Below are 24,132 nucleotides of genomic sequence, written 5' to 3' on the forward strand. Positions count from 1 at the left end.
TACTATTACAGTCCGGTTGTCAGGGCTTTTCCTTAGTACTCCCCGCCAAACATGGGTCCAGCACTGACAAAGAAGATGTGTTAATTGGAAGGGGAAGGAATCAGGTGGAAGAAGAACTCAAAGAAAACAACAGGAAAAGGACTTGGGGGTAGATTCCAGAGCATTTGCCTACAGTGCCTGGGGGGAGCAGGCTGACTTCACTTTCAAGGATTTACTCTGAAAGGCAGGGCTCCAGGCAGGAAATCCCTACACTGAGGGACAATCCCCCCCACACACACACCCAGCCTGGGAGGCCTCAGGAAATTCCTGCATTAGCAAGGGAGAAAGGAAAGTCAGGCCCTGGGAGTAGATCTCCCCAGTCAGCAAGGGCTTCCCCCAGGACAGCTCCCTGGCCAATTCCATATTTATACACGAATAATGAATCTGGGATGAGCCCTTCTCTGCTGGCCCGGTGGAGTTCAGATCAAAGAGAGACTAAGGGTAAGTGTTGAGATCCAAGCTGCTGGACCACATGGTGGGAAGGTTCCTCACTGGGGAAGTCCCCTGAGCAGAAGCAATTCTGAAAGACAATGCATCTTGGTCATTACTTGGGGGCCTCACACCGGGCTCCTTCCACTAGCCTGCTCACCTTTGCTGCTTAAGGAGTTTTCTCTCCCTGACAAAAATACTACTCTTATAATTACAAAGTAGAAACAAGAGTTTTAAAAAGTTAGATATAAATGGCCTGTCGTCTCGCTAATAAAGAAAAAATGTCTAGACTATGTTAACGTACACACTTCCCAACCTGTTATATATAAAATGTACATGATATAGAGAACATGACATATATACATGTATGTATATAGGAGATCCCATATATAGGGCAATTTCATATGCGCGTTCTGTTATACGCACATCTTAAGAAAAAAAATCGAATCCTTGTGTCCAGACTTGTCTTAATACGTCATGAACATCTTTCCATACCAAGTCCTTCGCCACAATCATTTCAAATGGTGGCGTGTGTCTCGTTATTCGTTCCACCAAGAATATCCACTGTCAGTAATAAACACCACGGGGACTCGCACGCGGCCGCCTGCCGCGACGCAGCCAGCCGCTGCCATTGTTGGAGTATGTGTCCCCGTGCAGGGCGACGACGTGCGTGCCGCTGTCCCCGACACAAAGCCGAGCCCCTGGCCGGGCGAGGGGGCCGCTCCAGTCCCCGTGCGGGGCGCGCCGGGCGAGCGGGCCGCGGTGGCCGCGGGCACCCGGAGGCGCGGGGCGGCGGGCGGCCCCGGGCGGCTCCCGCTCGCGCCGGCCGCCAGCGCGCTGCCGTGAGCGGGGACGGCACCCCGGGCCGCGAGCCCCTCGGCCGGGCCGTGGGTGCGCGGGCGGCGGGCGGCGGGGGTCGCGTCCCCGCGGGCGGCGGGCGGGCGGGGGCGGGGCGGGGCGGGGCGGCGCGCGCTGCCGTTCGCCGCTCGGGCTGCAGGTGGGGCTGTGCGGCCGCGCTGCCTCCAGGAAGCCTCACGGGCCTTCGGCGGCCGGGCCGCGGCGCCGGCTCCCAGGATGCAGTGTGGACCGGCCGGGCGCTGACGGCGGCGGCGCGTCTGCGGGCGGAGCGGAGGCAGGCCGGCCAGCGAGGAGCGCGGCGGGGAAGCAGGGCCGGGCCGGCGCCGCCTGCCGAGAGGACCGGCGGCCGGGCCTGCGTGGGGCGGCGCGCGGCGCGGCGACTTCCTCCGGGCCGGGCCGGACAGCGCAGGGCCATGGCCGAGGCGGCCGCGGCTCCGGTAAGGGCGGCCCGCGCGCTCGGACGCGCGGCCTCGGGGCGCCGGGCGGCCCGGGCCCAGCACACGGCGCCGCAGGCCCCGGGGAGGGGTTCCGGGGGCCGGGCCGGGCCGCCGGGCCTGGGGCTCGGGCGAGCGGGGCGCGGGGTCCGCCGGGGCCTACGGCGCCCGCCGCCCGGGCCCCGCAGCGCGGGCCGAGCCGGGCAGGGGGAACGGCCGCCCCGCGCCGAGCTCCCGCAGCCTTCCGGGCTGCCTGCCCCGACCCGGCCGCTGTCCCTTTGGTCCCCGCGCCCCCCCGCCCGGGCCCCTTTCTCTGCCTAGCGCTCGGCCCAGGCTTCCCTCCCCCAGCTCCCCCCAGCGGCCTGGTGGCACCTGGGAGGTGTCCGGCGTCGATTCCGCAGACACCGAGCGCCCACTACGTGCCCAGCTCCCTCGGGGCGGCGCGGGAGGGCCGCTGGTGTTTGCCGAGCCAGGCGCTGCACCCAGCCCTGTTTAGGCATTATTATGTCCTCACTGCAAACCTATGGGGTAGGTACTGTTGTTATCTCTGCCGTACAAAAGAAAAACCGGAGGCCCAGTGAAGTTAACTTGCCCATGTTCGCACAGCTAGAAAGTGTGGGAAGACACAGTGGCTCTGTGTTCAAGGACCCAGTGTGTGGCGAGGAAGCAGACAGGTACACGGGTAAAGACCGTGCAGAACAGAAAAAGGGGAGCGGTGTCCAGGTGGAAGCGCACCGTGGGAATGCAGGAGCAGAAGCCGGGCTGCAGAGACCCTGTACCCATCCTGGCCCAGTATTTTGTTCTTCTGTGATTTGAGCTGCTTTTTGCGGGAGGCTAGGGTTTCACTAGACTGAGCTGGAGCCGGGAGCTTTCCAGGGAGGGAGGAGGCTCCAGCAAAGGCACAGAGAGAAAGAAAGACCCCACCGTGCAGGAACGGAAAGGATTTTGGAAAAGATGACTTTAAGAGGAGGCTGCAGAGAATCGGAAGGGGCTGGAAGGCCTGGACTTTGTCATGTGCGTGGGAGCTGTTGAGGGACTTGGCTACTTCTTAGACCAGCAGCTCCTCTTAAGTGGAGTTTGGGTTTTCCTGCTGGTGCCTAAGGCAGCTAAGGCAGCAGGGCTACTCCACACGCCCATTAATGAGGCTCTGGACTTCAACAGAGCACAGTCCCCACTTCCCACTACACACTGAAGGCCTCAGGTAGGGCTCCCAGGCCCCATGAATGGGAAGAAGACTGCACCACTGTTCAGCTGTTAAAGAGGAATATCCTCTTAATGAAGTTGGAGCTCGCACAGGTGCCTTTTCATGCAACAGGAAGATTCTAACAGTGCATTTACAACATACGGGATTTCAGGGGATGAGGAGCAGGTGGTGGGGGGCAAGGATGCTTTTGGAGTAGACTCTTAAAGTCTGGATATATGGCAAGGTTGGTCCCAAAGAGGAATAGCAGGTGAAGGGAGGGCTAGCAAAGCTCAGAGCCCAGCCAACCTCCAAGGCACCAGCAGGACTGGACTCCACACTCCTTGAGAGCAGGCCCCCGCCCACATCAAACAGCCCTCTGTCCATCTGCACTCCACCCTCTAAGACCCAGCTGAAGTCCCACCTTAGTCGTACCCAGAGTCCATCCTTCCAGACAGCCAGATAACTTTTTAAGTACCATCTGGGCAGGTTTTTTTCTACCTCCTGTCAAGCTCTCCTTTTGTCCCTGTTTCCTGAGGTGTCCTTCCATGTTCTGATTCTCAGTGACTCTCTTCATATTAATCCACACTGGTTCCTAGAAGTCACTTTATTTTACAAGTAGTTGCCAGCCTTTTACTTAGGAATGCTTTTCAGAAAGTCATCCATCCATCTACAGTCACTGACCGGAAAAAGCCTCCATAACATGACTCCTGTCTGCCTGCGGGTCCTACCCTCAGATCTTAGTGGGCAGGTAGTCCAGCTTCCCACACAAAATGTGTTTTCCTTATGGTCTCCAACTGCTGGTCCATCAGGCCTCTGGCCATTTCCATTGACAGGGAAATCTTCTGATTGTTGCTGTCCATTTAAAAATATGACGTGGGTGCTCTGTGTCTGTCCTCCCCAGACTCCAGGGTGTGCCACTCACTTCATGCAGCTACAAAAATGTCTGAGACCTTCGTTTTTACGTTGGGAAAGGTGGGAACCAGGAGGGAAAAAGAATTTCAGGGGGTTCAGGTAGTATGAAAAATCCAACTAGCTTGGTGAAGTTGCAGTAATGGTGATCCTAGCTTGCAGGGGTGGGGCGGGGCGGGGCGGGGAGGGACAAAATACATTGTCTTGGAGGAAGGGGAATTGGCCATTAGATTTTTCTGCCTTGTTAAGAGGGGACAGGAGATGCTTTAAAAAAAAAAAGAATTGAGCAATGCTCTTGTTTGTGTGGTTTCAGTGGAGCAGCTGGGGGTTTTTTGCTGGGTCATCATCAGTACAGTTCCTGTGGGTGCCGGGAGTGCAGGCTGGGCTCTAGTAAATCTGCAGTTTACCATTTCTCCACTAAAACACCCCAGCAATGCTAAGTCACTGTTTACTTTGCAAAATCACACTGAGCGCCTGCCGTGTGTCAAGCACTGTTCTGTGAAAAGATGCAGTGCGCCTCCAAGACCGCATGCTGTAGGGCATGCAGGAAATGACCAGGACAGGTGGTGAGCATCAAGATGGGGTGCTGCAGTGTGCTCCAGCGGCCTGGGAGCAAGGTGCCCACAGCCACAAGCCAGATCTGAGATTCCCCAAAGAGGTGATCTCCAGGCTGAGATCTGGCTCATGAGACAGGATATTCCCACTTCCCACAGACATGGACTCCCCACTCCCATCCTGCCTCTCCCACACCTAGGGAGATGGGCTCACAGGACACAGTGAATACAATGAGTGATGCTGGTTTCTCTCCTATTTCTAAAAGATTTCTCCATGGACAATGGCAGCTACAATTCAGGCCATGGAGAGGAAGATCGAATCGCAGGCTGCCCGCTTGCTTTCCCTGGAAGGTCGAACGGGGATGGCTGAGAAGAAGCTGGCCGACTGCGAGAAGACGGCCGTGGAGTTTGGCAACCAGCTGGAGGGCAAGTGGGCCGTGCTGGGGACCCTGCTGCAGGAGTACGGGCTGCTGCAGCGGCGGCTGGAGAACGTGGAGAACCTGCTGCGCAACAGGAACTTCTGGATCCTGCGGCTGCCACCCGGCAGCAAGGGGGAGGTCCCCAAGGTAGCCTTTGGGTGCCCTGGAGTGGGGAGCGCTGGGGGCTATGCCTGTAAGTGTGGGTGAGCGAGTGTACACTTGTGGTTCCAGGTGCCCGTGACCTTTGATGATGTGGCCGTGTATTTTTCTGAGCAGGAGTGGGGCAAGCTGGAGGACTGGCAGAAGGAGCTCTACAAGCACGTGATGAGGGGCAACTATGAGACGCTGGTCTCCCTGGGTAAGGCCTGGCACTCCCTTCTCTGTCAGGTGGGATTTTGCAAGTCCCCAGATCTCTTTCTGCTGGTCGTTTTCATCTCAGTGACATGTAAACCCCTAGATACTTTAGGCAGAGAGTCCTCCTCCTCCTAAAGATGCTGCTGGTGACAGACTCCCCTTCTGCCTGGCAGAGTGGCAGAATGAGGAAGGTGAAGGCCCCTCTCCTAACCAGGCATGGACTGTGGGCATCTCTGCTTTTGCTGAGACATGGATTATAGGAGCTCCCCTGCCCTCAGGCCCAGTCTCTAGCTGACCACATATTGGAGCAGGACTTGTTTTACCTTCTCTTGCAGAGCTTTTGGCCTTTATGTGACATTCTTTGGGGTCAGTGTAGAACGAGACAGACCTTGCTTCCTGCAGCAAGCATTTTGCCCTGTCCCAAAGCCTTGCTGCCCCAGTTTTCAGGGTCATTGACTGTGAAGGGCCTAGATTCTGCTTCCTGGGCCCATTTCCTCTCAAGATGACCTCTGTGTGACCCCAGAGCAAAGAGTGATGAGGTGTGCTTAGCGAGGAAGGGAATGGGCACAGGTGTGATTTCACACTCTAGTGTGCAGGCGTGAGCTGTTGCTTCCTGTGGAGGCTGTGTACCCCAGCACTGCTAGCACTGGACCAGATAAGTCTTGGTTGGGCTGGGGCCTGTCCTGTGTGCTGTTGAATGTTCAAGCCAACACTGGCCAGTGCCCAGCAGATGCCAGCAACACTTCCCCTAGACTACACAAGATGATCAAGCTTTCTAGCAAAATTGCCCACCATTGAGAACCACTGCTCTACACCAACCAGGATATTTAGTTTCCAGACCATTCTTGGTTTTCCAGCTGCCTGTCCCTTGCTGGACAGGAACATGGCCAAAGCTAACCTTCCTGTCTTTCCTCAGACTATGCCATCTCCAAGCCTGAGGTCCTCTCCCAGATTGAACAAGGCAAGGAGCCCTGCACCTGGCGTCGTGCTGGCCCCAAGGTTCCAGACGTTCCTGTGGACCCCAGTCCAGGTGAAGGGTGGGAGAAGGCCAGGGAGACACCAGGTGATTGGATGGAAGCAGAAAAGTAATGGGCCCGGGATGCTAGCTGCCTGTTTCCAGAGAGAGGGGAGAAACATGAGATGAGTGTATGAAGGCTGCCTTCTGTGGTCGAGCTATAACCTCTAACCTACTAAGCTGGCTCTCTGAACCAGTGCCTTCCACCATGGAAACGGGCAGCCCAGCCAGTCAGCCAGTGGCACAGAACAAGGGGAAGACAGTGGAGGACAGGGCAGGGAAGGGAGGAGTGTGTTGAAGACAAAATTCATCCAGCGCTTCACAGCATCCACCAGCCTGCCTTCAAATCTGTTCACAGCTGTGCAGTGTGATCCTGTTGGCAAGCTGTGTGGTCCAATATGATTCAATTCATGAATTTATTTAAGGCGAATGCAGATACTCGATATCAGTGTCTCAGATTTCCCTGGAGCTAGTCAGCAGGTTTGAAAGTTAAGGAAAGGACGGGGGACACATGAGAAAAACTACCTTCCCGAGGGAAGACTCGCGGGGTCCTTTGGCCAGGGAGACCCTGTCTGTCTCTGCTTGATCCCTGCTTCCTTTCGTGACTGTCCCAGGGCTCCCTTCCTCTGACACTGGTGCAGAAGTCTTCCTGTGGTCAACTCGTGTGTACTTAAATGTCTTTTTTTTTTTTTTCTTTGCGGAAGGCAAGCACTCTACCAACTGAGCTATCTCCCCAGCCCCTTAAATGTGTCTTATGTGTTTGTTGCTTCATCTCAATTAGATTTTCATTTTATCGAGGACAGAGCACATACAGAGCTGACCTCGTGGTCACCTTCTGCTAATGCACCCACCGGTTTAGTTTAGCGAAGTATTCTGAGAGTCTTCTAGGTGCTGAGGACAGTGCTGGTGGCTGGAGGACGGGAAGGCGGCAGGAGCAGAGCACTGTCCACAGGGAGCAGCTCTAGGTCACAGGCAGCCTCCAGCTTCCGTATCTGGGTGGGAGGTGCTGTGGCTGGCGTTATTTTATCTGTAACACTGGGGCTTTTCCAGGTTTCCACACCACCATGGATAAGAGTGAATGAGGGCTCAGAGGGACCCCAGTTGCCATCAAGCCCCCTCCAGCACGCAGACTCCCATTGTCTGGTGGGAGTCCCATGTGGCCCTTCCCTCTCTCTTCAGAGCAAGCACTTGGTCCCCCACGTCCCCTCGTCCCCCACGTCCCCCACGTCCTCGGGCCTGTCCCTGGGGATTGAACCCAGGGCCTTGTGCTTGCGAGGCAAGTACTTTACCAACTGAGCTATCTCCCCAGCCCCTGTCCATGCCTTTGTCAAGCCTTATCTCCTTTCTCCCTGTCGTCTATGAATTCCTCCACAGTGCTCAGCAAGTCCTGCTGGATCCTGAGTGTTCCTGCCTGTCTCGCTTCCCTGCAGTTCTCTTGTCCTCTTCCCCATGTCCCTCTGATGTTGGGCTTGCAGGAGTAGATGTCCTGCTCCTCAGTTTGTCCCTCTGCCAGCCTCCTCCTCTCTCTTCTGTAAACCTGCCCCAGGGGCTCAGGTCTCTGGGATCTCTGGGGAACCCCCTTCCCGCCTGTCACTCCTTCTGCCTTCGCTCTCGGCAGTGGCAGCATCCAGTTGGATGGTCCTTGGCGCTTCTCTTCCCCACATGACCAACCCCTTCAAACCACCACCTGCTATCCATCCTTCCATTTCTCTCTAAAGCCCGAGTCCATCAGGTCCACAACCTCAGGGACCCGCGGGCCTTGAATCCTCCCTCCTTCACCCTGTCCTGGTCCATCCTCACTTCCCTCTGTGGCCATCTGTAGTGGGCCCTTTCACACAGCCCCAACTCCCTTGCCCTTCCTTCACTCCTTGTACCCACCTGGCAGAAGCATAATTCTGGGGCTTCTGCCTGCCTGCTGTGCATCTGCACCCAGGTAGCTGCCTGTGACTGGAGCAAAGCCTGCTGCTGGTCTCTCCTGATATTTCCAACCAGCAAGGTCAAGTGAGCACCCTGTACTGCCCAGCGGTCACTGGCATCACCTCACTAGCCCAGATATTGGCAAACTATGGCTTATGGGCAAAAACTAGGCCAGTTGTTCCTGTGGCCCACAAGCTGAGAACGGTTTTTAGTTTTTATTTCAGTACTAAGGATTGAGCCCAAGGGTGCTCCATTGAGTATCCCCCTGGCCTTTTTTATTTTTATTTTTAGACACCAAGTTGTCTAAAAATTTAAGACACTCCGTTGTCGAGGCTGGCCTTGAACTTGTCATCCTCCTGCCCTCAGCCTCCTGAGTAGTTGGGGTTACAGACTGTGCCACCCAGTCCAGTTCCTCTTCGGATCAGATTGCATCTCTTATTATAGATATTTCCTATTTATAGATTCATTGTATGCCTGTCCCCCCCCCCATTAGAATATAAATTTCAAAAGGATAAAAATTACCCATTTTATTAACATGATCATTCCTAGCACCTAGAATACCGCCTAGCACTGAGTAGGAATTCAACAAGTGTTTTTGGACGTATGCGAAGTTCCATCATTTAAAAAGTACATGTGGTGTGTTTGAAATATGATGTTTCTGTTAGCTCGAGGTTCGTTTGTAGGGTTCCCAGCCCCACGCCTCACTAGGGTGACCACTTGCCTGAAGTAGTTGACACCTTTATCCTTTTCATTCACATTTTACTTTTTTTTTTTTTTTTTTTGATCGTGGGGATTGAACCCAGGGGCCATTTGCCACTGAGCTGCATCACCAGCCCTTTGTATTCTGTATTTTGATACTGGATCTTGCTAGGTTGCTAACGGTCTGGCTAAGCTGAAACATCTACTGTGTATGTATGTAGCTGTAAGCAGTACATAAGACTTTTCATGTTTTAAAAACTTACATGAATTTCACTTTTTTTGCTCAGTATAATGTATTTCAGATTTACACATGTTGATACATATAGATTGATTCATAGATGTTTAATATTTGGATAGCAATTATGTGACAATTGATTTTGCATTTTCCATTCTAATTTTTCACTATCACAAGCAACACTACAAGGCCTCTGTGCCCCCAGCATACCTCTGTGCCCAAGGGCTGCTGTTTCTCCAGGGAGCAGACCCAGAGGCACCCCCGGCCGCTCGGGCACACTGCTCTCCCAGCGTCACCACAGATCCTCGAGCAGCTGTGAGGCACCTGTTTTCTCACGTGTTTGCCCGCTTTCCATCCTTTCTCCCCAGTTAGATAGAGGCACAATTGTTTCTTGGTCTGATTTGTATTTTCCCAACTGTTCGTGAAGTCAAGCGTCCTCTTCGTAAGTTTATTTGGTTTCTTCTGTGAATTGTTTTTTTCTGTTTTTCTACTGAGTCATTTTTTACCTTGTTGATTCTGGGTGTCTTTGTACACATTCTAGGTGCTGATCCTTTTCTGTTATTTGCATTACAAACATCTTCCCCTAGTCTGGCAGATCTTTTAGCTTTGTAGTTCTTTTGTGGACATTTTTATTTTTGGTAGTCAAAACGTACCAGTCTTTTCCTTTACAATCTGTGCTTTTTCTGTTATGGCTATCCTTGCCTTCCTCACCCAAGGTCAGAAAGTTGTTCTCCTATATTTTCTTATAAAACTTTTAAAGTTTTGCTTTTCAAATTTAATTCTTTAATCCATTCTAGAATTCATATTTGTGTAGGCTACAAGAGAGAATTTAAATGTCTTCCCCACAAAGATGTCTGCTTTTCCCGCAGTGTCTTGCCCTCTCTCCATTGGTTTGTAGCACAGCTTCTGTCTTGAGCCGGGTTCTACCTGTGATGAAGCTGTTCCTGGGCTCTGTGGTTTCTGTGGGTCCCTCTCTAGCCAACACATTCTTTCAGCTTCATAATATGCCTCAGCACCTAGCAGACTAAGCCTTCCCTGCTTGTTCTTCAAATTTATTTTTGGCTATTCTTAGATCTTTGCTCTATGAATTTCAGAATATTTATGTCAACTTCTCAAAGAAAATTCTGTTGGAATTGTATTTACAATTTAATATTGAGGAATTGCCATCATTACAACATCGAGCCTTGCTCTTCATGGGAAAACTTAACAAAGATTTCTGTGTGGTTGAATAAGGTTTTACAATTTCTCCTGATAGTTATTGTTTCTCTTCTAAGTCAGATTTATAGAATTAATTACATGTTTTATGATTGTTACAGAGTCAGGTGTGCTATTGGCTTGCATTTAATAAAAGAAAATTTGTGCTCTCATTAGGTTGAAAGAATTGTCTATTTAGAGGCTCTTGCATTTATTATGTGTTCAATTAAATCCTTCACAATAGCACACGCATTACCTCTTTTTCAATTTTTTTAGCATTTTGGCTAGGACCTCGTTGAATAGTAGAATGATAGTTAGCATCCTCATCTACAGACAACATATGTTTCCCTAGTTCCCACATTAAATTTGATTTTGCCATAGACATTTTTTCAAATTTTTTTAGATGTTGATAGACCTTTATTATTTTATTCATTTATTTATATGCGGTGCTGAGAATCAAACCCAGTGCCTCACACATGCCAGGCAAGTGCTCTGTCACTGAGCCACAACCCCAGCCCCTTGCCGTAGACATTTGAAGATGCTCTTAGTATGTCCTCCTGCATGTGGCTAACCAAAAGTTTTAATTATGAATAAATGTTATACCAAATGCTGGATTTTTTTTCCTCCTTTTTAGTAGTGTCTAGTTTTTTTGTTTTTTTGTTTTTTTATGACTTTGTATTACACACAGTAGTAAGCAAAACTCACATAATGTGTAGAGTGCTAGTCAGCACTGTGCTCCCAATACCCAGCACAGAAAGAGCACAGCCAGAGCCTTCAGAGCCCGTTGGGCTTCCCTGCCTTCCTCTTGCAGAGCAACAGAAAATTCAGAAACAGCTCATCAACCACTTGCTTTTCTGTACATTTTTGTTTCCTCTGTATTATTCCTAAGTAACACTGTTTAGTTTTGCCTGTTGAACTTTTTATGAATGGAGTCGTCGCGCATGTTCCTCTTGAGTTTGCTTTTCCCCTCTGACGTCACGTGCTTGAGCGACTATGTTGGCACAGTGCAGTCCCAGTGCATTCATTTCCATGAATTGCACCACTCTGTAGTTCTGTTTTGTGACTATAACATATTTTTTCCTTCTGCTGTTGGTGGGTGTTTGTGTTCTTTCTCTCTTTTACTTCAAGACAATGCTGTTGTGAGAATTCTTGTGCGTGTGTAAAAGTCCCTAGATAGAGATGTGGGAGTGGACCGGGGGTGCCAGGTTGTGGAAAGATATGTGCTCAACATTACCTGGTGATGACAAAATGTCTCTGAAGTGGGGATACCACTCTAGGGCCTACCACCCTGAGGGCGCTCAATCTCATCAGAAGTGGGGACACCAGTCAGTAACCCTCTCAGCAGGGCCTGAGGGTTCCTGTCATATCTTATTCTGACTGGCCTTGAAGTGCCATTTCCATTTCTGCCTGTCTGGTAGAGGTTGAAATAGTCAAAAAATTGTGGTTCAGACTTGCATTTTCCAAATTAGGGAGCTTCAGCATCATATCCTCTATGAAGGCCATTGGTCTTTTTTCTTCTGTTTATGTCTTTTGTCCATTTTTCTTTAAAGTTGTCTTTCTTATTAGTTTTAATAGTTCTTTACATATTCTGGATATGAATCTTTGTGCTGGTTATGGGTGTTGATGGTATGCTCTCTGCATGGGGTTATGGGTGTTGATGGTATGCTCTCTGCATGGGGGTTGTTGCATTGCTGGGGATGGAACCCAGGCCGCGTGTGTGCTAGGCAAGCGCTCCTCCTCTGAGCTGCAGCCCCAGCCTGTGGCATATTTCAAAGCACAGATGCTTTTCACTTCAGTGTTCTTGGATCTTCTAGTCCTTTGCTTTATGGTTGATCCTTTGTGCGTCCTCTCCAGTTAAGAAACACTGTCTGACCTTGAGGTCGTAGTACACGTCTCATTTCCTACTAGAGGTTTTCTAGACTTTCCTTTCATGTGCAAGTTCTTAATCCACCAGGAATGGATTTTGTGGTGATCTGAGGAAGACCCCGGGTTTTTTTTCACAAGCACTTTGTTCTCATTTTTCCTTTGCTATTCAGAGAAACTTTCAAGTCCCCTCATCAAGCACCATGAAAACTCCAGTTGGGGTCGTGGTTGGAGTTGCTTTCAATCTTCAAAGCAGTGGGGAGAAAATTGACCTTTCACTCTACTGACCTGTGTTCTCCACGACTATCCTCAGTCCCTCCCTTTCGCTCATCAGTGAGGTCTCAACAAAGATTTATAATCTTCTCCCCAGAAGTGGGTTGAGGGTGTAGCTTGGTGGTAGAATGCTTTCCTAGCATGCCCACAACCCTTGGTTCAATCCCCCATACTGCAAAAAATAAAAATAGGTAATTTTCTCCCAATAAGGTCTTAAACATTTTTTGTCAGTTATATTCTTAGGTTGTTGTTTGTTTGTTGTTGTTCAGTCTCTGTGGTCAGTGGTATCTCTTTTTAGCCTGCATTTTCTGTTAGTTTCTGGTTTGTGTTGGAGCTTGGGGGCAGGGAGCACCATTTTCCTGCAGCTCAGTCAAGGCCCCATCTCGACCCCCTGCCCTCCGTGCAGCCCACTTACCTGCTGCCCCAGGGACAGGCTCCACACTGGCCCAGGTAACTTCTGCTTTTTGGGTCAGCATGAATCCTTTTGCCACAGATAAAAGCTACATCCTAATTATCAGTAATAATAGCTTAGCCTCAGTGGCGTGCCTCATGTGTTTCCTCAGTTTAAGATCCATGACAGGGATCAGCTCCCTCAAAACCCTAATAACACATAAAAAGGCAGTTGTGTTATTTATTGATATTTCTATACAGGAACTTTACTAAAATTCTCAGTAGCACTGTAATTTCTGTAGTAATTGTCTAATGGTTTTCAGATTTTCTGAAGTTAATCACATCATCTTTGAGTAATAAGACTTTTTTTTTTTCATTTCAAATCTTTATTTTTATCTTATTTTATTGTGTAGAGAAATCCCAGAAAATCCTTAAATAGAAGTGATGCTAACAAGTGTCCTATGGGTTCATGATTTTAAAGAGAAGAATTTTTAGCTTCTCACAATGAGAATAACGTTTACTAAATATCTAGTTTATAAATCCCCCTTATCAGACTGAAGAAGTCTCCCCCATTTCTGACTGGCTAGGTATTTCCAACAGGAGTGACTGGAGTTTTGTAAAATGCTTTTTTTTTCTTGTTGTCCATTGAGATGATTATATAATTTTTCTCCTTTAACTCTCTAACATGGTCAATTATATTATTTCCTAATCCTAAGCCAGTGTTGTATCCTGGAGTGACCCTAACATAGTCATGACCTTTATATACATTGCCAGACTTGTTACCATGATCATTTTGCTTAGGACTTTAGAATCTTTGTCAGTGAGCGAGGTAGGCTTATAATTTTCCTTTCTCAGACTGTCTCAGCATTATTTGAGTATTAATGATATAAACTCTGATGCAGTCCCTCTGTTTTATTTTCTTAGAGAGTTTGTATAATGTTAGAATTATCTCTCCCTTGAACATTTAGTAGAAAACCCCAATAAAGCCACCAGGACCTCCAGTTGTCTTTGTAGGGGACATTTTGACTACTGAGTTAGTATTTGAGGTTTCTATTTTTCACTGGTCAATTTGGCAAGTTGTAATTTTTCTAGGAATTTGTCTGTTTCCCCAGGATTTTCCAGTTACTTGGAATGACAGTCATAGGGCCTTGTTATCTTTCTAAGCTCCGTGGCATCTGAATCGCCCCCCCTCCGTCATTCTCCATATGGTTACTGGTGTGGGCTCCTTTCTTCCTGATGTTCTAGCTGGAGATAAACTGGTCTGATCTTCTCTTCAGAGAGCCAACTTCATGCTCTCAGTATTCTTTTTTTCCCCTTTTATTAATTTATACTCTGATATTTGTCACTCTCTTCTCCTTTTTTAAAGGATTTTGTTGTTGGCATTCTTTCTTTCCTGACACCTTGCAGTGACTGCTTGGCCCATTACTTTCCAACCCGCCTTCTGTTATGAGCATACAAGGCTGTAGAAATCTTCTGTGCCATGGTGCCTGCAGCCCGCATGTCTGGATAGATAGTATTCTCTACAGGGTCCAGGTATCTCCTAATCATCATTGGGATTTTTTCCTTAGACCCTTGGATTATCTAGAAAGCAAGTTTTTTGTTTTTTGTTTTTAGTATATAAGAGGCGTTAAAGACTTTTAACTTAATTGTATTATTGTTATAAGAGACAGTATGTAAAATACTCTTCTTTTAAAATTTGCTGAGATTTGTTTTATGACCCAGAGTGTTCATTTTCCCTCCTCACTACGTGCTTGAGAAGCATGTATGCTCCTGTGTTTGGTTTCTACTTGTGTCCATTTGATTAGGTTTGCCAAGTGTTGTTTGGTTGTTCCATGACCTTCCGTTGGTGATGTTTACCAGTCATGGAGAGATATGCATCAGAATCCCCACCGTGAGGGCAGAGCTGCCCATTCCTCCACAGAGCTCGGTTAGTTTTGCTTTATTATTTTGAAGTTGTGTTTTAACATAGAAATTTAGAATTATTGTATCTCATTGACCAATTTGCCATTGTACAGTGATCTTTTTTTATTTCTATGAATGTTTTCATTCTTAAAGTCAATTTCTTCTGATATGTAGAGCTACATCACTTGTTGTTAATTCTGGCTTAGTTTAACTTTTATTCTTTTATATTGCTGTCTGCATCCTTCTGTTACAGGTGTGAGTTTCTTGTAAACAGCATATCACTGGGGTTTTTGTTTATTTCCAGACTAATAATCTTTGCCCTTTAATTGTCCGAAATCGTAGCCACCAGATACAGGTAGCTATTGAGCACTTGAAATATGCTGTAAGGACAAAATGCAGACCAGATTTTGAAAACTATGTACAAGAAAAGAGAGAGATGTGTATATGACGACTCATGTATAAAAATAATATGTTACCTATTTGTATTGGTCATATGTTGAAGTAGTATTTTGGACATACTGTGGTGAGTCCTGCCAGGTGTTTCCTCAGGTTTTTATAATGCAGCTGCTGGGGCCCTTCTGCTGCGTTGCCTGTCCTGTGGGATCCTGCTGCTCCACACCTTTCCCCTGGTCATGGGTGACTGGGTGGTGTGACTCCTTCCTGCTCTTTTAGAGGAAGCTTTAGAATTTTTGTTAGGAGTTATTTTTTGTGAGTCCGTTGGTAATAACTCTCAGTTTATGTGTACTTTAGTCTATTTCTGTCTGGAAAGATCTTAATTCCATCCCGTTTGAAAGAGAGAATTTTGGTTTATTATATTCTCTTAACCTTGTGAGTATCACTTTGCAGAGTCAGCTGTGATCTTGGGGGTAATCTGCCTTTTTTCCCTGCCTGCTTTTAATAAGGCTTTGTCTTTAAGAATCTGCAGTTTGACTGCAGTACCTTCATGCATGGATTTCTTCTTCTTTCTCTTGCTTCAATCTGATATTTTTCATCAGTTTAAGGAAATTGGCGATGTTCTCTCTTTGAATATTGTCTTGCCCCTTTCTCTCCAATCTTTTAATGAGGTTTTCACCTTGGCCTCTGTAACCCTCTCTTCATATTTTCAGCTCTGTCCCCACGCTGAGGTCTGAATAATTTCTTCTGCTCTATCCTCTAGTTAGTTTATCATTGTTTATTTGTTTCCACTCTGCTGTTTAACCATAGACTGGAATTTTAAATTTCGATTACTTAAATTTTTTTTTAATTTTCTTATAATTCTAAAGTTATAGTCAGTTCTTTCTCAAAATTTGGTAGGTTTGATAGTCCCTTGTTTCCTTGATAGTGCTTGTTCTTCACTTTTTATTTCTTTATATTCTCTGTGGATAATTCCAATATTCAAAGGCTTTATGGGGTCCATGGTTTCTGCTGAGTGTTGGCATCTTCCTGTTGGGGTGGTGGTTTGTGGTTGTGAGCTCATTTGTGATTTGAAAGTTGTGTGCTTTCCCCTGAGAATGACACCTCTGCTGGTCACCTGGGGCCAGTGCAGACCCAGTGTTGGCCTGGAGGTTTTCGGACCACACTGGCACCGTGAGGCCTGGCACCATACATCCCTTGCCTGCCGCCTGTGAGTGTCAGCTGTCAGGAGGCGTCTTCCCCACACAGCCTGGAGCCAAGGACAGGCAGGCAGGATACCGTGTGCAAGTCTTGCTTTGGGTTGCAAGTTTAGTCCACTGGGCGTGTTGCTGGTTGGGTGGTGGGTGTCTCCAGCCAGCTTCCCACCTGCCTGACCCCAGTCTTGTCACACTCCTCCCCTACCACGCACATTCCACGTCCTCCATTCTAATTTACTGCTGGATACCAGAACTTTCTTAGTTTCTGGCCTCTGTTTTCCTTACTTTATTTGTAAGTCATCCATACTTTGAATTTTTTTCTTATTTTTATACTATACCCAGCATTTTTATTTTTAGATATTCCAGTCTGGAAGGAGTTTCTCTGTTTCTCTGCACATCTAACCAGCCATATGCCAAAAAGAAGAGTCGAGTGCTGCTTTTACATCTGTTAAGATGATCATATTGTCTTTGACATTACTCTGTTAACTTTGTGAATTATAGTACCGTATTTTCTAGAGTCGTCTTATCCTTGATAAACCTGATTTGTTCATAATGTGTTATCTCTTTTTCTATTTTGAAAATATATTACAGGGTTTGATTTATAATTCTTTAATTTAGAATCTTTTAAATCTGTTCATAAATGAGATTATTTTATACATTTTTCATATACTTTAATTTATGTAATGAAAATTATAATAGCTTCATAAAAGGAGTTGATATATATTTTCCTCTCAGCTTTTTCTTCCTTTTTTTTTTTTTTAACCTAGAGGTGCTGTCCACTAAGTCACACCCCCCACCCTTTTTATTTTTTGAGACAGGGTTTCACTAAGTTGCTGAGACCGTACTTGAACCTGGAATCCTCCTGCCTCAGCCTCCCAAGTCGCTGAGATTACAGACATGCACCACTGTGCCTGCCTCTCTCAGCTTTTTGAAGATGTTACATTATCTCTGATGTCCTGATTACTGTAGTAAATCTGCTTTTAGGCTGAATGTTATTGTTTTTTCTTTAGTGCTTTTTAAGATTTTTTTGTCTTTGCTGTTACTCCATTTCACATGAATGTTGTCTATATTTATTTATTTGTGTTTATTTTCTACTTGGGAACATGTGTGTTCCTTTAATCTATGGGCCATTCTTTTCTTGCCTATTGCCAGTTACTCTTTTCTTTGTTCTCTACTTCTGGATTTCTACCACCATTTGTTAGACCTTCTCATTCTATCCTTCATGTCTCTTAACTTTTATTTCATATTTTGTACTTTTTATCTCTAGCGCTTTGCTCTCAGTTATCTCCTTAGATCCATCTTCCAATTGATGAATTTTCTCTTCAGCTGTGTTCAGACTACTAAGCCATTTATTGAGTTTCTAATTTCCACAACTGCTTTTGTCACTTATAGAATCTATTTCACTCTTCTTCAAATCTGCCTGTTTAAAATTAACTTACTCTCCTTGCTTTGGAGATTCTGCTCCTTCTTTTATTTCTTTGAATATTTTAGGTATGTATCATTCAGCCTATCCTATTTTTTGTGGTTCTTAATAGCAAAGTCTGCCAATGACTCCCATGGCTCCTATTTTGATTTGTAAGTTTTAATTTTTCCTCTAGTCTTAGTTTGTAAGGGACCCCTTGCGGCCTGAGTTATAGGGTTGCCCCCATGGGGCAGGTTTGTTACCTATGCTGGGATTTCCTGGGCTGCCATGACTCTCAGTCAATTTTTCAGTGAGTTTCTCAGCTGAGGGCATCTGCACGGGGTGGATAGTGTGAATTCTGTGTAGACATTGAATTTCAGTGTGTTATGGATCACTTTCCCATGCACAGCCCTGGACAGGTGGGCAGCTTCCTAGTAACTCCCTCGAGTGGTTAGGGTTTTCCTAGGCCTCATCTCACATCAAGACATAGCCTTCTAGCTGCTGGCTTTGCAGCAGGTCAGCACCACTTGGACACGAAAGACCTGTCCCTAAGGCCTGTGTCCTATTCCAGCAACTCTCTGGGTCGTTTGAGTTCTATAGCAACTCTTGACTGAACTCTGATTCACACATCTGAACTTTCTTTTGAGTTCACTTAAGCGTGTGTATAGAGGGTTACACGGGGGGGGGAAGAGGAATTTGAGGTTCAGTTTTATCTGTCACTCCTGTGTGAGAGCAGGACTTCCCAGGGCAGCTCAGACTTTCTCATGGACCAGCCCCAGCCCGGAGTCCCTACTTGCTATGGCCTTCCTTCCCATCAGGCTCTTTGCTGTTGGACCTGTGGTAGAGCCAGTATGTCCACTTTCTTGGCTGGATGTTCATCAGCGCAGAGCCGAGGGACTCACACATTCTCCCTTCCCCAGGCTCGGGGCCCCCTGTTCCTGCCCCTGACCTTCTGATGCAGATCAAGCAGGAGGGCGAGCTCCAGCTGCAGGAGCCACAGGCACTGGGCGTGGAGGCCTGGGCATCTGGGCAGCCAGACATCGGGGAGGAGCCCTGGGGCCTCAGCCAGCTGGACTCTGGGACAGGAGACATCTCCACAGATGCTACCTCTGGTGAGTGCTAAGACAGAGCAGTGGACACAGGAATGAGCTGTAGAAACTGAGGCTGCGGGCACTGTGGGTTCTCGGAACATCTGATCTGACTAGTGCAGAAGCTTTCCTACCTGAGGGAGGGCCTGCGCTAAAGCACATCTCACGGGCCCGAGAGGGGCTGGTGACACCGTTCCTGAGTGTTCTTCTGGCCTAACAGATCCTCTAGGCCAACCACATGCCTGCTTTTCCTGTCCCCCGCCTCAGGCAGTGGCGTCAGAGCTGCCTCTTGTTGGAGAAGGGCTGCTTCTCACCGACTTCAGAGAGGCTAGGTTGTCATGCTCATTCAGAAAAGTCCTCGTGGGCCTTTTATGGTTAGCTGCCCTGCCCTTCATGGTTTTCCTCTGCTCCTGACCCTGGCTCTGATCTCTTCATTGCAGGCGTCCACTCCAACTTTTCAACCACCATCCCGCCCACTTCCTGGCAAGCAGATCTCCCTCCCCACCACCCTTCATCAGCATGCTCGGATGGGACACTGAAGCTCAACACAGCAGCCTCCACAGAAGGTATGGGGATGGTGAGAGAGGAGGCTGGATGCCTCCACCTGGAAGCCCTGTTTTTATTGGTGAGGTACCCTGACCTTTGGGTGTCTGTGGTCTTATGACTGTTTTAATTCTGTTCTATATCTCCTCCAAACTGCTTAGGCTTGTGCAGCCTTTCTTGGCAGTGTCCATGTTTTAGGCCATTCCCTTCCACGTGGCGGTAAGCAGTCTATGCTAAAGTGTTGATCCCTTGAAGAATAGACCTCCTCCCCAGCTCACACAACACAGGCTCCTCTGGCATCGAAGCAAACAAAGCAGAGCCAAAACCACTTCCTAGATATTGGTCCTACCAAAGACAGGTGTCTAAAGACCAGAATTAGAAGCATCGCCTCCCAAATTTATGTATTCATTGTTTTTCTTCTGTTTTGAAGGTCAGTTATGTTACTTCAGGTTATAATTCCTATCATCATAGCACCCCCCAAAATATGTTTAAAAGCCAAGATCTCTGATATAAAACCTTGGGATATGAAATTAAAGCACCTTTACACACATTCCTACTAGTTCTCAATATTCTCATCATTCGCTAGGTGGCTGCTTCTGTTGAAGGCTTGCTGCATGCCAAATGGTGTACTAAGTAAGGTGCTCTTAGCCTGTTATCTGGCTTGACCCCCTGACATGGGACATTCACAGACAGCTGCTGGTTGGAAGCATGCCTGATGTCCACAGCTGGTACATGGCAAAGCCCATCTCAGATTTGTCTGAACCCGTGCCTGTGCCTTTGCCCCTTGGGCACATGGACACCATTGGTCAGAATTCCTTTCTTAGGATAAGTTCATGATTAGCCTTAACAGCCAAAATGAAAACAACAGCTGGGGGTGGGCAGATCTGAGTGTTGCTTTGCTGTGGCAAAGGCACCAGGACAGTGTCCCCTGGGCCACCAGGCAGCCTCACCACCATGGTGGAGTGCTCTGTGGAGCTATGGTCCTGGGACTTGGCCAGGAGGGCCCAGGGTAGTGCCCCAAGGGCTAAATAGCTGCTGTGCTTCCAGTGAAGGCATCAGGTCCTTAGTTCCTTAGAGTGAGGGCCAAGATGATAGGTGCCTTTCTGTCTTTCTCAGCAGATGTAAAAATTGTGATCAAAACAGAAGTCCAGGAAGAGGAGGTGGTGGCCACGCCTGTGCATCCTACTGACCTGGAGGCCCATGGGACCCTATTTGCACCTGGCCAAGCCACAAGGTTTTTCCCTAGTCCTGTCCAAGAAGGAGCCTGGGAAAGCCAGGGTAGTTCCTTTCCTGGCCAGGACCCCGTGTTGGGGCTACGTGAGCCGGCCAGGCCTGAAAGGGACATGGGAGAGCTCAGCCCTGCCGTGGCCCAGGAGGAGACCCCTGCAGGGGACTGGCTCTTCGGTGGAGTCCGGTGGGGCTGGAATTTCCGCTGTAAACCTCCAGTGGGCCTGAACCCAAGGACCGTGCCAGAGGGGCTGCCTTTCTCCTCCCCAGACAACGGAGAGGCCGTCCTGGATCCCAGCCAGGCCCCAAGACCCTTCAACGAGCCCTGTAAATACCCTGGCCGGACGAAAGGCTTCGGCCACAAACCCGGGATGAAGAAGCACCCGGCAGCACCGCCAGGAGGCCGGCCCTTCACCTGCGCCACCTGCGGGAAGAGCTTCCAGCTGCAGGTGAGCCTGAGCGCGCACCAGCGCAGCTGCGGCCTGCCAGATGGCGCGGGCTCGGCCACCAGCACGGGCACGGGTGCGGGCACAGCCACCTCGGCGGGCAGCAGCGCGCGGGACGGCAGTGCCCTGCGGTGCGGGGAGTGCGGCCGCTGCTTCACGCGCCCCGCGCACCTCATCCGCCACCGCATGCTGCACACAGGCGAGCGGCCCTTCCCCTGCACCGAGTGCGAGAAGCGCTTCACCGAGCGCTCCAAGCTCATTGACCACTACCGAACGCACACAGGCGTGCGGCCCTTCACCTGCACGGTCTGCGGCAAGAGCTTCATCCGCAAGGACCACCTCCGCAAGCACCAGCGCAACCACGCAGCGGGTGCCAAGGCTCCGGCCCGCGGGCAGCCGCTCCCACCCCTGCCCGCCGGGCCCCCGGACCCCTTCAAGAGCCCCGCCGCCAAAGGACCCTTGGCTTCCACAGACCTCGTGACCGACTGGACTTGTGGCCTAAGCGTCCTGGGACCCACCGATGGTGGCGACCTGTGAACACCCTCACTACCAAGCCCCTGTGGGCCAAAATGTACAGAGTCCCTAGCGCAGACAGCAGGGCGACGTTGACGGACTAGAGGCAGAAAGGGAGACTCGGCAGAGAACCAAATCCCACGTTGCTGAACTGATCACTGGAAAAAGAAACCATCAAACACAGCCTCCACCTCTAGACAAAGTAGGATTCTGATGGTGAAACTGAACACCCTAGTAGAATTTCAAGAAATTTAACTGCAAGCCTGGTTTTGGTTTTGTTTTCTTTTTTAATTCTTGAGGAAAAAGCTGGAAAACAGTAGCAGCACCAGTTGAGATCTTGTCGTGCACTTTTGGCTTTTGGGGTGTGTGTCTGCCATGTCTCCTGAGTCTGATGGCAGTGCTGGGGAGCTGGTGGGCGGGGGTCCTGGAGGCCCCAGGACTTCTAGGAACGGGTCCCAGGACCACACAGCCCATGGGAGATGAGTCACCAGGCAGCCAGTCTGGGCCCGGGCAGTGAGGGGTGCAGGACCTGGAACCCCACCCTCCACTCAGCAGAAAGGACCAGACCAGGAGAGTCAAGGCAGTGGTCAGCTTGCCTCTCCTGAAAAGGCCCCCAAAGCACTGGCCTGGCTTTTCCCTGTTCTGCACCATCTGCAGCATCTGCCCTAGGGCACTTGGCAGCACCCCCTGAGGGACTCCTGGGCCCATCAAGGAGAGCCATATGGAGCAGTTGTGTCAGGTCTGGAAGAAGTGAAGAAGCCGAGGCTGATCATCGCGCCCTTACATCTGGTTATGTGGAGCCAGCGGCTGGCACCCCAGATGCTTCTGGTTTGCTGCCCCTCCTGTAGTGTCTCATTTTCTGAATACTTGTACCTCACATCTCATTTATCAATACCTGACTTTGGGAAGCAGCAAGACAGATGTCTGTTTCTCTAAAGAAATGAGGAGATAAAGGGCTCAGAGGGGCATATCTCTGCCTCTCACCATGAGTACACAATGTGTGCCAGCAGTCAGGAAGAGCCACCGCTGGGACATGGCTCCTGTTCCTGAAGCCTCAGTTTAGGGGAGAAAAGGTTTCAGGTTTTGCCCTCTGAAAAGACATGTCTGCACCCAGTGAGTCAGATCCTCAGGCCTCAGAGGAGTGTCTGGCTCAGGCGCTCTGGAGAACCTGGCCTCCTCGGTGTGTGCACTCATTCACACACACGGGCTGCCTGAGAGGCAGCGTGGGAAGCTGGCAACACGTGAGTGGCTTGCTCAGTCCCATGTCAGATACCTTCAAGATGGAATTACAAATAGGCCCAGATTTCTTGTCCACCATAGTGCTGTCCCCACCACACACACATCCATTCCTGTTTTTTGAAGCAGCCTTTGGTCCTCTTGCCCAGATGGGTTCCTTGTCTCCCTGCAAAGGGAGAGATCATGGTATCCATTCATTCACTCTCTCCTGCATACTTTTATTAGGAATAGACTAGTTAAGAAAATTGTTTCTATGTACTGTATATTTTGTACCTGTTTACACTTCTAATATTGATATAACTGATATTTTGAAAAATAAATGAACAGAAAACATCCTGTTAAAATAAACCTAACCAGCACCAAGGCAGTTTGGTGGGTTCCATTCTTGGACCTGTGTCTGTTGCTAAACACACATCCTGCAGGGGCTGTGGGCCAACTTCCTCAGCACCCTGCTGTGTACCCTGGGCTCAGAGAGGTGACTGCCTTTGAGAAGTAGGAATGGGAGATCCCAGAGCAGTTTGAGTCCTTGGAGATAAACTGACATTGGAAGGACAATCAAAACACATTAAATCACACTGCATCGGAATATAAACAAGGCTTATGTAATTTGGTTTTAATTTGGTATTGTGCATGCAGATAGGAAGTCTGGGAGGAAAAGTGCAAAGTATAAAAGAAAATGGATGTTGGCTATTTTGTCCTCATCTTTTCTTGGCTGGGTGGTAGGCAGAGGACCAGTGATGCCTACGGTATGATCTGAGTCCCTCTGGTGGCCTTTAAGAACATGAAATGCAAAATTCACTTTCATTTTCTCCATAGAAGACTTGGGAGTCAGATGTGGAGAAGAGACGTTGGTGGCTCTTCCAGGCCATGGTGGAGAGGGGTGATACCAACCTGATCCCTCTCCTGCACGCTGGCCCATCTCCCTTGTTGGACATGTCCTGTACGTGGAAGCCGGCTGGGGCTTGCCCTCCACTCCTCCCTGCCCCTCCTACCCTCACGCCCACTCTCCATGTGCAGGAATCAATGTCATGCCTAGAAGCCCTGGCCATGGTTGCCCAAATGGAGGATCCTCAGTATTGGGTTTGGGTGTACCTCACTACATCAGAACTTCAGCCATCCAGGAGGAGGTGGGAGACCAGACCATGGAAGGAGGGCCTGCACTGCCCCACCCCTGGAAACGCTAGCCCAAAGCATGGCCATCCTTCCTGGGTTCATCTGTCAGGGCTGGTAAACTGCCACACACTTAGTGGCTTAAACTCACACAAATACGTCTTGTGGTTCCAGAGGTCAGAAGTCCAAACTGAGTCTTTTGGAGCTAAAATAGAGAGGTCAGTAAAGTTATGTTCCTGCTGAAGTCTCCAGGGGAGAATCTGTGCCCTTCCATTTCCAACTTCTCGAAGCCACCTACACCCCTTAGCTCA

At 49.0% G+C, this 24,132-nt stretch overlaps 1 protein-coding gene across 10 annotated transcripts; it reads left to right on the forward strand.

The window, feature by feature from the left end:
- Window positions 1–1,460: 1,460 nt before the first annotated feature.
- On the forward strand, window positions 1,461–23,075 carry ZNF746 (zinc finger protein 746). Of its 10 annotated transcripts, none has more exons than XM_079149286.1 (7): window positions 1,461–1,763; window positions 4,673–4,972; window positions 5,057–5,183; window positions 6,096–6,242; window positions 18,579–18,770; window positions 19,187–19,312; window positions 20,406–23,075. In XM_079149286.1, exons 1-7 carry the CDS (start codon window positions 1,740–1,742, stop codon window positions 21,497–21,499), a joined length of 2,010 nt encoding a protein of 669 aa, XP_079005412.1. In that variant the 5' UTR covers window positions 1,461–1,739; the 3' UTR covers window positions 21,500–23,075. The 10 variants fall into 10 exon arrangements, with proteins under 10 accessions (XP_079005412.1, XP_079005414.1, XP_079005417.1 ...); XM_079149288.1 differs by having other exon boundaries at window positions 20,409–23,075; XM_079149291.1 differs by having other exon boundaries at window positions 5,102–5,183.
- The last annotated feature ends 1,057 nt before the right edge of the window (window positions 23,076–24,132 follow it).

This window comes from Sciurus vulgaris (genome assembly GCF_902686455.1).
Source record: "Sciurus vulgaris genome assembly, chromosome: 8".
In the NCBI taxonomy this organism is placed as follows: domain Eukaryota; kingdom Metazoa; phylum Chordata; class Mammalia; order Rodentia; family Sciuridae; genus Sciurus; species Sciurus vulgaris.